The 15,471-nt window shown below is 39.3% G+C and overlaps 1 protein-coding gene across 3 annotated transcripts in view; it reads right to left on the bottom strand.

The window, feature by feature from the left end:
* The window catches only part of PLPPR5 (phospholipid phosphatase related 5), a 316,334-nt gene that overhangs the window by 35,135 nt on the left and 265,728 nt on the right, over positions 1-15,471 (bottom strand). Inside the window, exon 6 of one of the 3 annotated variants that reach the window (XM_088443950.1) lies at positions 12,291-12,370. The exons of 1 other annotated variant lie outside the window; for it this stretch is intronic. In XM_088443950.1, the coding sequence (XP_088300076.1) occupies positions 12,291-12,370 (80 nt within the window). Of the gene's footprint in view, positions 1-12,286; positions 12,371-15,471 lie in introns of all 3 variants that reach the window. One more of the 3 variants, XM_088443948.1, reaches the window with a different exon arrangement.

A 15,471-nucleotide genomic window follows, 5' to 3' on the forward strand; every position in this document is an offset into this window, starting at 1 on the left:
CTCAGAAAATAAATTTGTGGGAGGAGTGGAAAAGTTCTCTATCCACTTTAACCAACCTTTATATTGCACGTTCATATGCTCCTGTGCCTTCTACAGAAGTACAAAATGAGAGATATGATATGATATCTGTATTTTCTGATGCTTCAATCCAAGCAATTGCTGCTGTTGCATATCTTAAAACTGTGGATATTAGAGGCTAGTGTCATATTGCGTTTGTCATGGGCAAAGCGAAGTTAGCACCATCATACCCAAGCTAGAACTTTGTGCTGCAGTGCTAGCTGTAGAATTAGCTGAGCTCATTTCATCTAAGTTGCCAACTGAACTCTCAGGAGCAGAATTCTACACAGACAGTAAAGTAGTGTTAGGATACATCTGCTCATTGCAGACGATTCCATGTTTACATCAACAACCTCATGCTATGGATCAGGAGATCCACAAATTCAAAACAGTGGCACTATGTGTCTACTGCTCACAATCCTGCAGATCATGCTATAAGAGCCGTCTCAGCCAGTCTCCTTAAAGACACTTCATGGCTCAGAGGACAGGAATTCTTGTGCGAAACAGATGGGAACAATCCTGTAGGTGACACGTTTGAGCTAGTATACGCAGACACAGATGTGGAAATCTGTCCACAAGTGACTACGATCCATACCATGACCACACATTGTCAACTTGAGCCACACAGATTCCAAAGATTCTCAACTTTAAAATCACTTCTTAGAGCAATAACCTGCCTAACTCATATAGCCCATTCATTTAAACATGCCACATCTCTAAGAGTGACTGAATGTAAAGGTTGGCATCTACACAGCAGAAGAAACACAACAATCTAAGAGCCTCATTATCCGTTCTGTGCAGCACCAAACCTATGCAAGACAGATCAACTGCATTTGCAGTAAAAATCCTATTCCCAGAGACAGCGTCTTGAAACGGCTAGACCCATTTCTCGATGAAAATTATATACTGAGAGTAGGAGGTCGTCTTCAAGAAGCAAATTTAACATCAAATGAGAAAGATCCGTTAATAATGCCTGGAAGTCACCACTTTACTACTTTAATTGTGCAGCACTATCACAATGAAGTCAGATACCAGGGATGACTGTTTACTGAAGGAGCTCTACGATCAGCTGGGTTCTGGATTATTGGAGCAAAAAGGTGTGTAAGTAACACAATTTTCAAATGTATTACCTGTCGCAGACTTCGTGGTACTTCTCAAACTCAGAAGATGGCTAGTCTTCCTGCAGACAGACTTAGTACAGACCCTCCTTACTCTAATGTTGGTCTTGATGTATTTGGCCCCTGGACTGTCATCACACGACACACTAGACGAGCAAGTATAAACAGCAAGAGCTGGGCAGTTGTATTCACTTGTATGAGCATCAGAGCTGTTCACATTGAGGTTATAGAATCGATGGACACTTCAAGCTTCATCAATGCCCTTAGATGCTTCATTGCGATCCGTGGCCCTGTAAAACACATACGCTCTGACAGAGGTACTAACTTCGTTGCAGCAGCCAAAGAACTTCAAATTTGCTCAAACATCGACACTAAAGGTGTGGAGAGATACCTCAGTGAGCAAGGTTGTACATGGACTTTCCACCCGCCTCATTCTTCTCATATGGGAGGTACATGGGAAAGGATGATTGGCATCATATGCAGAATCCTTGATTCCATATTCCTACAAGTAGGTACTGCAAGACTTACTCACGAGAGTTTAACAACTTTCATTGCTGAAGTCTCAGCTATCATCAATGTCAGACCTTTGACTTCAGTTTCTAATGACCCAGAAGATCCGCTTCTGCTTACTCCTGCTACTCTTCTTACTCAGAAGACCGGGACTTTCTATGCTCCTTCCGGAGAATTCACCAACAAAGACTTATTCAAATGACAATGGAGACAAGTTCAAAGTCTAGCAAACACCTTTTGGGACAGGTGGAAAAGACAATATTTCTCTACCCTGCAGCTAAGGACCAAGTGGCAAGTTGCCAAACCCAACCTAAAACCTGGTGACATTGTGCTTGTCAAAGATTGGCAGTTACAACGTAATGAGTGGCCATTAAGTCTCGTCACCAAGACATTCCCAAGCAAGGATGGGAAAGTTTGTAAGGTCGAGGTCAAGATCTGTAAGCAAGGAGAGACTAAGTTGTTTCTCAGACCAGTGTCTGAACTGTTCTTACTGTTACCTACTTAGAGTTTAAATTTGTGGTATCAGCGATACCAGATGGGGAGTGTCATGCCTTCAGCATAGGATTTGTTAATCCATATCACTTCTGTTACACTAATTCATATTAGCAGCCCCACCTAGTGTTCAGGAGAGTAACATCTTAAATCTGATCTATTTTGTCCTTCCTAAGATGCCTTAGCAGTCTAGCAATGCATTCTGGGCTAAAGGAGCTGTAAACAGCCACTTCTTATTCTCACATGGTCCCAGGCAGACATCACTTCATATGCTCAACCTGGTATAGCATCCGATGGTGAGTTTCTAAGCTTCAACTGTGCCATCATAGATCTGCTTAGCCAGTTATGTATGTTAGCTGTACTATGTCACACTGCAGGCCTATACCTTGCATACTGTATAACATTATGCTGTTTGCATAGCCCATGTTATGTATATGTTTGCCCTGCATTTCCATGTACATATTGTAAGTGCCTTTTATTGTTTACATTTACAGTTTTACCACACTCGCTCATACGCACATACCTGTGTACACTCATACAAGTTCCTCTATTGAATAATAAATTCCGTTCTTCAGACCACATCTGACAGGATTATTGGAAGATAGAGTATTGGTTATGCTGTCTGCTCCAAATTTGTCAGACACTTAGTCAGGGGCAAAACACGGCTGCAGGAAGATTATCTTCCGGCAGCTACCCAGTGGGTGTTGCCAGAAAGTTGTTAAGCATTTCTATTGCAAGCATGACAGGTATTTAGTTATAATATACCATTGCATTACATAGTTTTTCCTGGTGATATGTGTTAACAATATCCCAGTTAGATGTTGTCACTTTCTCTATCCGCTAGATCAGCTGTTACATTATTACTGACACCGTTCCCTTCCAGAATCCTGATAAAACAATTTATTCCCAGATGAGTGCATCACACTTTTGAATGCAAGCACTGTTAAGAGAGCACTAATGAGACAGGTTAGGTAGTGCAATTACACACACTGGTTTATCCATTGTAAAGTAATAGAAAACATTTTACTTCCTGCTCTATAGTTGCCATGGAGAAATTGCATGTATTGACTTACAGTATAAGTAACGTTAGAGGCTATGTGAACACATGTATGATGTGCACTGCATATGGAGAAAAAATACAATCCCCTTCCTGCATTAAATGACAAATGACAAGAACACATTTCTCATGTACATTAATTTGTGTGTGGATTTAAGATTTATAACAAATTCATTTAAGTCAGGATTTAGTAAAACAAAATGATACTCTTATTAATCTGAAAAGTATCACCACACATACATGATGATTTTACCATGGTGTACTCGTTACACCTCTAGAACCAGTGGTTCAGTTCATTCTAAGACTGTGCTGCACTTTCCTTACCATTGGTTGCCCGACTCACTTACACCCTTTCCTTTATTTCCATCATCTGTCATTTTGCACTTTGGGAACTCTGCAGCCGATCTATCTGTCAGTTTGGGATTTTGTAAAACAGTATTAAAGTGCAACACTCCAGCAATACTTTATCTCCTTAAATACCTTTTTCTTAGATAGTTGGAGCCCATAACAATGAAAGCATTTATAACACTGGCTCCCAGCATCACTATCCTTCTTGTCTTATTTTCTGGTACTTCCTCCTGGCATCTGTGAACTCCTCAATATGCAGCGAGGAGTTGCATGGAGCTTATGTCATACACTAACAAACAGAAGCTTCCTCTTCCTAAAACAGTATTAAAGAGCATATTGGTCACTGGTGACCAGGAGGTAGTGACTGAAGGGGCAGGTATACTGGTCATTTCAGGTAGACTGAGGAATGAAAACTAGAAAATATTGGTCCCTATTTAAAAAAAGGGAAAAGTTTACAGTCCTGCTTATTGAACCATAGCTGTTTAACTGATGCAGAAGCCTAGTGCAAGGCTGAGACAAAATGATTTAGGGGCCTATTGTATGTCATGGTGGTGGATACTTATGTACTGGAGCAACTCTGCATTGCTCCAGTTGTGGGACAGCAGCTTCGCTAGTTCAATCACTGTCACTTTCACTGCTATATTATTTTGTGAGTGACAGCAATCTCACTCTGTGAGAGTGCTGAATCTTCAGTTAACCACAGGGTGTGGTGGCATACCATATCTGTATTGCACAAGGAACATGTCCATTAAGGCTCCAGCCTTAATGATTGGAATTGTATTGCTTTTTTAAGGTTGAGTGACAGAAATTAAAAACTCAGTAGGTTTTGTGAAATTTCAGATCATGCCTTAAGCCTTAATGGAACACGTGAAACCAATAGGGTTTTTTGTCTATGGAATTTCATAGCTTTTTTTTATAATTTATTAACCATCATGGTTTGGAGGAGCAAAGTGGACCACCTGCAAGGGAGAAGGGCAACAAAATGGTACACTAGCGTGAGTGGGGACAGCACACAGAAGGTGTTTTGTGGGTGCAGAGGGAGAGACAGCTAAAGGGGTGAGCTGCAGGTGTGTGTGGCAGTGCACAGGGGCATTAGCAGGTGACAGATGGGCTCACTAGTGCTGGGCATGCACCTGAGAAAATCAAATCAATAAGACACAGATGTATGGATATACCAGTGAGATCCATCCATGCAGCTGTTAATAGTTGAATATGTGTAATAAAAAAAATAAAAATGATGTAGCCCCAAAGCATAACTAGCCCTGGGCTTTTCACTGCCAGTCCTGGTTGCCAAAATACAGGGGACAAACGACATAGGGGTCCCCTGTATTTAGTGCAACCAGCACTGGGCTCTGATCCAATACCGGTTCTGGAAATACAGGGGAAAAAATTAGTAGGGTTACCCTGTAAATTCCAGAAACAGCACAGGACCCTTTCAAGGGAGGGAGATAATGCCACAGCTAAGGGAGCCCTTTCACTGGGTCCCCCAGCCAAAGCTTTACCCCTGACTGCAATTCAGCCCAGGCCAGGGATCCCTGGGGAGCTGGGTACCCCATCAATAAAGAAGTCCCTCTCTCCAGGGTACCCCAGGCCTAGGCTGATAGCTTGGGGCTATCCCCGGCACTCCTGGGCAGTGGGTGCCGTTGATTGTGTAAGCACCAGCACTAGGCTAGTCATAACCAGTCCTGGTTGCCAAAATACAGTGAACAAATGATGTAGGGGGTCCCCCCATATTTTGCATATCCAGCACTGGGCTCTGATCTAATGCTGGTTCTGGAAATATAGGTGAAAAAATAAGTAGGGTTCCCCCGTAAATTCCAGAACCAGCACTGGACCCTTTCTAGCATGGGGCTAATGCCACACCGGGTCCCCCAGCCATAGCATTAACCCTGACCACTAGTCAACCCAGGTTGGGATCCTTGGGGAGCTGGGGATCCCCCCAATAAATGGGTCCCTCTCTCCAAGGCTCCCAGGCCTAGGCTGATAGCCCGGGGCTATCCCTGGCACTCCTGGGTGGTGGGTGCTGGGTTGATTGTGTAGTGTGGTGCATTTGAAAGAATATTGTCTTTAGCAAGTAAACTACATGTCCCAGCAAACCTCCCCCGCATGCTGATACTTGCAGAACCACAAGTAACAGCAAACGGGACATTAAGGGTCCACTGGTACCTATAGTACACTTGTAAAATAAATATTAAAATAACCACACTACAATAATTTTTTTAAATAATTTATTTGGCTGCACTTTCACCTGGGGGGCAGTGGCCTTTAAGCTCTTTTACGTGGCAGCCACCACCCCAGGACTACATTGTCTTTGCCTTGGGGGATGCCAACCGCCAGGGCTTCGTCATCTACACCTGGCGGGCACCAACCCACCAGGGCTTCGGCATCTTGGCCTGGTGAGCACCAACCTGCCAGGGCTTCAACGTCTTCATTTAGGGGGTGGTAGCCAATTAGCTTTTTTGCATGGCTGCCATCTCCCTAGGACTTCTGTGTCCTCTTCACCTAGTGGGCGGCAGCCTGTGTCATTTCTTTTGCATGGTCAATGCCCACTAAGACTTCATGTGTCTTCTTTCTTTGGCAGCTCTTCACTGCTGCCTCCCCGCCATCAGACTGCCATGCCGGTGCCTTGCACCGGCTTATAGAAGCCAGCCAAGGGGTCGAGGTGATGACATTGCGAGCCATGATTGGCTCGCAGCGACCATCTTTGAATTTCAAAAAGAGGCACCATTTTTGAAATGGGCACTGCTGCTGAACTCGGCAGAATTGCTGGCAGGGGCTGGATCCTTTTGGATCCTGGCCTACCACCAACACCCGCACCTCTGCCGGGTCCCGCCACACCACCCACTGCCATGGATGCCTGCACCACTGTCGGTCCTTACCTGGTTAACTGCCATACCATCACTGGGTCTCTACCACCGCTAACGTCCGCTACAATTGCTGGGTTCCACCGCCATTAATGCCTGCAAAGGACAGCATCTTGGTGTACCCAAGTGAAGATTACACCCCCCTATGGAGACACCTACTGAGGCTGTGCAACAAGTCCAAGCTCCCTATCTGTGTAATGGCGCATTTGATTAACCCCTGAAGAAGTCTCCAAGGAGACAAAACGCATAGGGTAACTGTGTTTTTGATTCTAATTCTGCATCACTACGAATACATGCTTTAAACCCAAGGGTGAATCGGCCATGTTCAAATGTGGAACCCTGTAAACCTAATCAGCACCGTCTAAAATTGTATTGGTACTGTACAAAATGTTTTTTATTGTAATAAATTGTATTTTTTTTTATAAGGATGTCAACAGCTTTTGTCCACAAAAACTACTAGGTTTTTATATGTGAATGTTTTTATACTTCAATAGTAGTATTTGAAGTGTTTATCCAGAACAGCCTTTTCTTAATTCTCCAGTATAAACTGTAAAGTTACTTGAGCGCTCTCTCGCAGACCTCTCTCTCTCTCTCTCTCTCTCTCTCTCTCTCTCATATATATATTATATAATAGTAAAATGTATTACAAAATGGACATTACCTACAAGATTTTGAAAGACAGTACATTAAACAACAAAGACATACTATAACGATTTAAGACACAGAGCCACCTACTTTGCCTCCAATACAGCTTCTCTAGCAATACTCAGACTGCTATATTGTTGCTATACACCAACTTCTGTTCTTAACAGCTAAGGCTTAGCGGGGTATTCAGTTAGGTCCAAAAAAATTTCGGCCGGAAAAAATAGGTTTTTTTTTTTCGCTGGTGTTCGGGTATTTTACAATGATTTTTTTTATCGTGCTGTTAAACCAGCCAAAAATTGTCTGTTTCTCTCGTGAAAATACATAGGATCCACAAAAAGTCGCAGACTTATGTATTTTCTCTTAGCGATCGGTAGAAAAACACCTTATTGGGGATTTGGTTTCGCCTGCCTGAGACAGGCGAAACAAAATCCCTGATTAGTGCCGGCTTCTGGGCTACTTGACTAGCCTCTGCCAAGGTAATTAGCCGCGGTAATTTCCCACGGCTAATTGGATAACCCCATTAGTCTATTATGCTACTGGAAGTCTTTGTATTGATCACCTTTGCCATCTGTGTTGCACTACTCTTTAAATGTCCTTTTTCAGACGATGGCCTACATATCTCCCTGCTGGCAGTTCAGCGAGTGCCAAGGTTCAATTGTCAAGTATGGACTTTGGATCTGATTCAGAGATTAGCGCTAATATGATATTTGCATACAGTAAATCTCTGATGTTTGCAGATCTGCGTATGTGCAGGAGTCGCACTGCGCATGTGCAGGTCTGTTTCATTGATGTGCCCCAAAAGCCGTAGCATGATTTATGAGACGCAGTAGCTGTGCCTTTAGCATCCACTTCTGAATCAGCCCCTTTAATTCTTCCTCAGTTGTTTATTCCACCTGGTGGCTTCCCATTTTCAAAGATGAGATTTGTATTCCCATGATGTGGTTTCTCATATGCTAATTGCATTTGCTTTATAAGAGAGACGTACAGGTGTATTAACATTGTTGTTCCTTGCTGAGCGCCTTACATTGTTCTCTGTTGTGTACTGTGTGCTCTCATCTAAGGTGTCCAGTCTGACACCAAACTCAATCACTTCTTCAAAAGATGCATTAATGGACTGTGTATTGTTATTTTTCTCCTCCATTCCTTAGTCTTGTGATGTCATGTCATCCCTGTTGTTGCTGCAAGTTACTTTGCCTGTTTTTGCATTTAGGATTCTGTATCCTGTGGAATTTTCACTGTATCCAAAAATAATCCCATGGTTTTTTGAAAGACTTTGAATAAATGCTTTGCACCCATAAACATGTACTGTGTGGGTTTTACGTTAGGTTTCTCACAGTGATAACATTTCATATGGTGTATTCTTCCCCATTCTGAAGAAAAATCTGCAGTTATGTATGTCCTTTTTGCTTTACCCTAGTTCATGTGATCATTTCAGTCAGGGTTCAGTTCTTCCTTTCAACTCCACTATTCCCTGGTGTATATGGAAACGCTTTTGATGCTTTTTCCAATGTTGTCTGAAGAAGTTTTTTTTATTTTATGTCTTGTAAATTAACCTCTGTTGTCTATTAGAAATGTGGATGGATTTTGCTGAAACTTGTCAATGATACACAGTCCTGTAATTCATCCAATACTTTATCTTTATCTTTCATTAGATAAGTGACTATGAATTTTGAATAGTCATCTGTAAAAGTTAATATGTATCTGTTACTTCCTGGTGTGGGTCATTTCACTGTACCAGACACGTCACTGTGTATGAGATTATGGATCTGATTTAGATGGGGATACAGACGTGGCCTCGGTTCCGTCTTTTGCCACAGCCATGCCTGCATGTTTATGCTATTGCCGTTACCGATACTGTTTATACTGAGAAACCCACTTACAGAGGCGCTAACCCATCTCAGTGCACCAATGATGCACCATTGGTCGAAACCATTGAAGCTTGCACCAGTCCAACAGCAGGTGTAATTTCTCTATCTGAACATGGCATCATGGATCAGCACTACTGCATATTTATATGCAGTCACTGTCAGTGACAAGCCTGCAACATGCCCATGTCTGCCTAATCACCACCCTGTTACATCCCAGGAATGTACACTGAAATCCATGGCTCTTGCATCAAAATTCTTTCTGCATCTCCTGCCAGTAACCAATGGGACACGTGCACTGTGCAACTCAGATGCATGCACAGTATTTCCAACATTGGCCAACTGCATGAATATCTGCATTGCGTACAGTTAGCGTTCACCCCTGAACCCCTGAGTCTGTATGAGATCTTGAGGATCTGATCTAATTTTAATTATAATTTTTTTTGTGGATTTATCTTTAATACTTCAATTACACTTCATAATTACTGATAAATTGATAGTATTAAATATTTTGTTCATTCCTTTATTTGTGCCTGTGCTCGATGTGTCTATGCCGATTGCACATATAATTATTGAATCTGTGTGTTCTTTAACTCACTTGTTCCATTGTGGTTTTGACATGATACAGCAGTTAGTTTAGCTGCCATGTGCTTTTTAAACAAGAGTCTGCCTTCCAAGCTCAGAACACACAGCAAAGACTTTGCTGGTACTGCCAGATTGCTCTGTTTGTATTGGCACACATGAGTAGACTGTACTTAATTCTTTCTTAAGTGATACTACTTTCATCTGCATGACAGATTACCTCTTGGTGATGCATATCAAATTCTGCAAACATTTTCTGCCACTCATCATGTGACCTGTTGCTCTAGAATTATGAACCAGTTATAGAAGAGAAGAGCTTTCATTGCGTTAAAATTTCCACTTCAGTGATATGTGCATGTGTCAGGAAATATGTTTTTAACTTTCTGATTGGACCCTTTTGGAAATGTTCTCTGTTTTTCTGCTTTCTATACTGAGCAATCTTTTCTTAGGTGCAAAAAACAGATAGTATGAAGAAGCGCTGCTTAAATAATTCACTTCACAATATTTTATATTATAACACCAGAAAAATGCTTGTCTGATGAAGCTGCCGATATCTTTATGAGAGGCGGGGAAACGCGTTACAAACAACAAGAACAAAGATATATCCAGCCACGTAATTACCAGTCTCACTTGAGAAGAAGTTATAGGATAAACCTTTAATACCTATGGTGGAGCTGGGGATCATTGACCGATTGAGCCTCCATTATGGACTGCACTGTTGAGATCCTGGCAGCGGACTGACCGGAGAGCGGCTAATCAGAGATCTATTTAATCCCCACTTAGAACTGCTCTATGGAGATCTTGCCAGTGGAATAATAAGAGGGGTACATCACATTACAAAGATGGTCTGAAAACAGCATTGATTGCACCATATATGGTAATTATAATGAGCAATAGAGCATGCTTGTATAGGTAGTGGACTGACAGTCTCTAACATGCATAAGTTGGACTTACTAACTTGGAATAGTTGGACTGAGACCAATAACCTACAGAGAAAAAGTATTTGAGACTACTAATATATTGTGGCTGGACTGGTAATTATAGATATATAACAGTCTAACAAGTTTGTTTTAAGCTTAAAATTTATAGCGGTCTTATTTCTGTTATTAATTGTATGCACATTTTTATGGTATTTGTATGTTTTATGGTATACTCTAGGCCATGTTAATAAATAAAATAATTTTCCTGGTGTTATAATATAAAATATTGTGAAGTTAATTATTTGAGCAGCGCTTCTTCATATTATCTGTTTCTTTCCTTGTTTTGGGTACATATTTAGCAAGCATCCATCCTTAAAAGCAGCAGCTCAAATATAATTGACAATTTGGTAGATTAAGTGCAGTGAAAAATTCATTGGTTATTTTCTTAGGTGCCCCTGTTTCTTGCATCTAAAAAATGCTTGTCTTTCCTAATTGGATGACTTTATAGCTGTGGATTTACAAGCCATTCCAGTGTCACTTTCATGTTATCATGTATGAGTTTTTTCTAGACTGATATTCATCTGTAAACCTGGCTTCACAGTCCAGTTTTAATCTGTCTTCAGACCCTGTTTCCAGGGCTTTTATCAGTACATCATATTTGCAGGTAGACTTCACAGAAGACTGAATACCATGTAGTTACACTTTATGTCATCACTCATGCATGTCCTTTACTTTGCCAAGTCTCTTTTGGCATAATCTCCTCAGTAGAAAAAGTTTACTTTTTAAGTTGGATCTTTCATGCAGCTTCTGCAATGCATCCCACATGCCTTCTGAGGTAGTCTCATATTTTATGTTAAAAAATATAATGAATCGGTCACTGATGTAAGTCTGAGACCATGAAATTATAAGCATCTATACCAAATGCCTGCTTACAGGAATGAGGAGCTGAAATCCATAAAAGTAAGAATAAAAAAAATCAAAGAAATTTAAAGTGCTAATTGGTTCCAACAATACTATTTTCAACAGAGGCATCTGATTGGTGGAGAAACTCATAAGAAAGTTGTCTGGAAAAGCACATATTTCATAGCCTGTTGTCTTAACCAAGTGCTGAATTTCACTTTACTAATACATGGCATTCTGAATGGCACCTATGGTCTTTCTACACAGGCTTCTGCATGCATATAAGCCTACACACATCAGCATTTGGCTCGCCAGGTAGTGACCAAGACATCTTACCTCAGCTCTTGGTGAGAGGGTATCAATACCCATAATGTTTGTAATACCAACTGCATTTTTTTGTATTGCACTCTATCCTTTCTACACTAACATGGCATATAATATTATATAGAGGAATCTGTGTGAGATCCAATGCTACAATACTCACAAGACTGGTCTTACTAACAATTATTGCTATTTACTGGTACTAGTCTTTGTTTTCTAAGTAATAGGTTTGCTGGTACTTCCTGTTTTTCTTATTCCATTTTTGATTATTGACCTATGGTCTGTCTGTCTGTAGTAATGACCTCCTGCAAGTCATCTTTGAATAGCATTATTATGAGAATTAGCTGGTCAATTTCAACTTAAAGTTTTATGGTTACCTAAGCCTGTTTGTTTGTCTTTTTTATTCCATTGTTGGTTATTGACCTTTTGTCTGTCTGTAGTAATAAGCTCCCACCAATCATCTCTGGATAGCAGTATTTCAATCTTAAATTTCAGCAGCTGCTAATTGTCAGAATTTGGTTTAGCCACTGTTAGCTTAAGATGTGAGCTGCCAGATATTTTCCTTTACTTTGGTAGTCCCTTTGAAATGTAGTATTGAATTACTCACATACACTTTGCAGATTTTACTGGAAGGTTGCTTGTATTCTTCTGTTGTGGTATGTCTGGGTCCATCACCTGTTGCAGAATATACCTATTTGTTCAACAATCAAATATGCAGGGAAATATTTTGAGATACATTTTAATGTGACCAAAACATGTACAACTTCATAACATAACATGGAGGATTACAATATAAAGGATTACAAACACAATTCAGAAACATGTTACTTTATCAAAACAAGATAAATTACAACAGTGACAACAGCACTACCTATTGTCCCTCCAGTTCTGCTTATCTAGAAATTCTCAGCCTGTAGTTGTTGTTATATACCAACAAAGACATATAGAATGATGACATTGCCTGGAGTTCAGCATTTAAAGCATAAACATAACATATCTACTAGTTTTATTTAAAACAATCTTTATAGATCTTGATTGTTTAAAGATGTATAGAAAAACTAAAGGGCTCTACAAAGTTTGTAAATCAATTTTTAGTTTCTAATATTTGTATAATAAATAGTGATTTATAATGATTTATAAATACAAGTGAGCCTGATGCTGCTGCATTGCATGGCTTGTTGAAATGCATTTTAAAAATCAGTTATTACAGGATGAGTCTCACATATCCAAATATTCTGAAATACGGAATATTCCGAAATAGGGAATTTTTTTTAACACGAATGAGATATTGAAACCTTTGCTTTTTGATGGTCCTAAACTTTGTTTAAGGAACACGATTATTAATAATATTGTATAAAATTATCTTCAGGCTGTGTGTATAAGGTGTATAGGAAACATAAATTAATTTCATGAATGTACACAAACTTTGTTTGAGCCACAGAATTATTGAAAATATTATATCAAATGACCTGCAGGCTGCGTGTATAAGGTGTATATAAAACATAAATGCATTCTGTGTCTAAACTAGGCTCCCATTTCCAAGATAATTTATAATGGTATGCATATATTCTAAAATACAGAATATTCCAATATGCAAAATACCCCTGGTCCCAAGCATTTTGGATATGGGAGACTCAACCTGTAATACTAGTTTCACCTATAGATAGCTCTGTGCTTATTTCCAACTGGATCTACTGAAATGACTGTCAGTCCTCACACAGTAATAAGATGTTTTGGATTATATATTCGATCAAGGATTAGAAATAAGAACGTGACAAATGAGTGTATGTATAAATTAGAGATGGTTGTTCAAATTGTGCCTTAATACATTTTGATTTACTGTACAGTGAACACTATATACCCCATCTGTGTCACCCCTGTCTGTCTTCCCCACCCTTTAGAATGTAAGCTCTCACGAGCAGGGCCCTTTTCCCCCTGTGCTTTTCCTTCCCTTGCTATTATTTATGTCACCTAACCCTTGACTTCTGCCATGTGTTACTTATTTTAGTGTGTTGCAGCAATGTTTATATACCTTGTATTTGTCTTACATTGTCTTGTACTGTAAGTCACTGTTCTCTTGTTCTGCTTAATTGTTTATGTACTTTGTTAGGTGCTACTGAACCTTTGTGGTGCCATATAAATAAAGGATAACAGTAGTAATAATAATAATAATAATAATAATAATGCCACCTACACACTATGTTTGTAAGAATGGTGCATAAAAATTTACAAGGACACAGTGACTTGTGACTCATTGATGTCACTATGTAGATGATTTATAGGCAGGATAATGGTTTAGCTCTGAAAATTGATGACCCCATTTTATGCAGTTGATTAAGGATCCAGCGCAATACCATAGACATTGCCCCTCATGTTTCTATCTTCTAAAACCCATCAACTTTACCTTTGTCCCATATAATTCATCCATCTGTATCTAATAGTTACCCCATAATGATTGTTCTCTCCAGGGAACAAACACCACCAATTTAACAATATTATAAAAGTTTACTTTAGAACAACTAATATCACAAAGTTAGGTTATGTCAAATGGATGTATTTTTCAGGCATGCAGCAGTTAATCGGAGCAGGCATGGAATGGATGTAGATTAACAAAATAGATGAGAACAGACTACCAAATAGATTCTAAATATGGTACACCTTTTGTCAACTTCTCATTCTATAATGAATGAAATATAAGCATTATTTATAATTTGTGGTTCATTTTCAAAATATATTTAACTGTGACAGAATAATATAATTGTGTTGTTATCAAATAAATTGTGTATTGCAAAATATATTTTGAATTTCTGAAATTATTTTGCATGTCACAATGAGGCTTTGTTTTTTATGTCATTTTGTACCATGGTTCAATTTTCTGCTTCATAGAAAATGTTATGCTATAGATATAATCTTGTGACACAATTTATTTATGTTAAAACATTACTTTTATATTGCAGAATCAATTTGTTTCTGAAAATACAGTTTTAAAATTGAAGATTTTGTTACAATTTCTTTACAAAAATTAGTTTATTGACTTTCATTAATATTATTATGAATGAACAAGTTTAAAAACAAAATAGAACAAAACAGTGGAATGTAACTGTTTGCATAATATATATAGTGTGTTTGACAAAAGCTTCTACCAAAAATAAATTATATTACTAAACTATTATTGTTGTAGAAAAAATAAAAGATTTTGTCCTTGGTTAATAAATTTAAGTCACAAAATTAATATTGTGCTGTTCAAATTATTTTGTGCCATGACTTAATTTTGTACATTTTAGATTTTGAATTGTGGACATAATCTTGTATCATAAATAAATTATAAGTTACAAAATATTGAAATTATAGTGCAAAATTAATTTTGATTTTGAAAACACAGTTTGCAAGCATAGGACTTGATTCAATTCAATGTGAACTGAATAGCGCCAGGAATGAGCTCCCGGAGCTATTCAATTCTGCGCACTGTTAGGTCGGGGAATGCCCATTCTCCTGCCCCTCGTGCCTTAAACAGGGTGTTTTGTCGCGAGAATGGGCATTCTCCTAGTAAACTTCCCGGCGCAATGATGTTTCCTCCGCACTAAGGGCAGAAAACAGCATCGCGTCTGTACTTTTGTCGGATTTCTTCTCGCACCCCAGGAGGGATGCAAGAAGAAATCCTTAGTTGGGGATAACAGCGCGCTTAATTGAATAGCTACAGGAGCTCCTTCCCGGCGCTATTCAATTTGCGTAATTGAATCTAGCCCATACATTTTATCTCTCTAAAAAGGAATGCAAATCATTTAATCATTT

The sequence above is a fragment of the Taudactylus pleione genome, unplaced genomic scaffold (assembly GCF_031769625.1).
Source record: "Taudactylus pleione unplaced genomic scaffold, aTauple2 ptg000341l, whole genome shotgun sequence".
Classification (NCBI taxonomy): domain Eukaryota; kingdom Metazoa; phylum Chordata; class Amphibia; order Anura; family Myobatrachidae; genus Taudactylus; species Taudactylus pleione.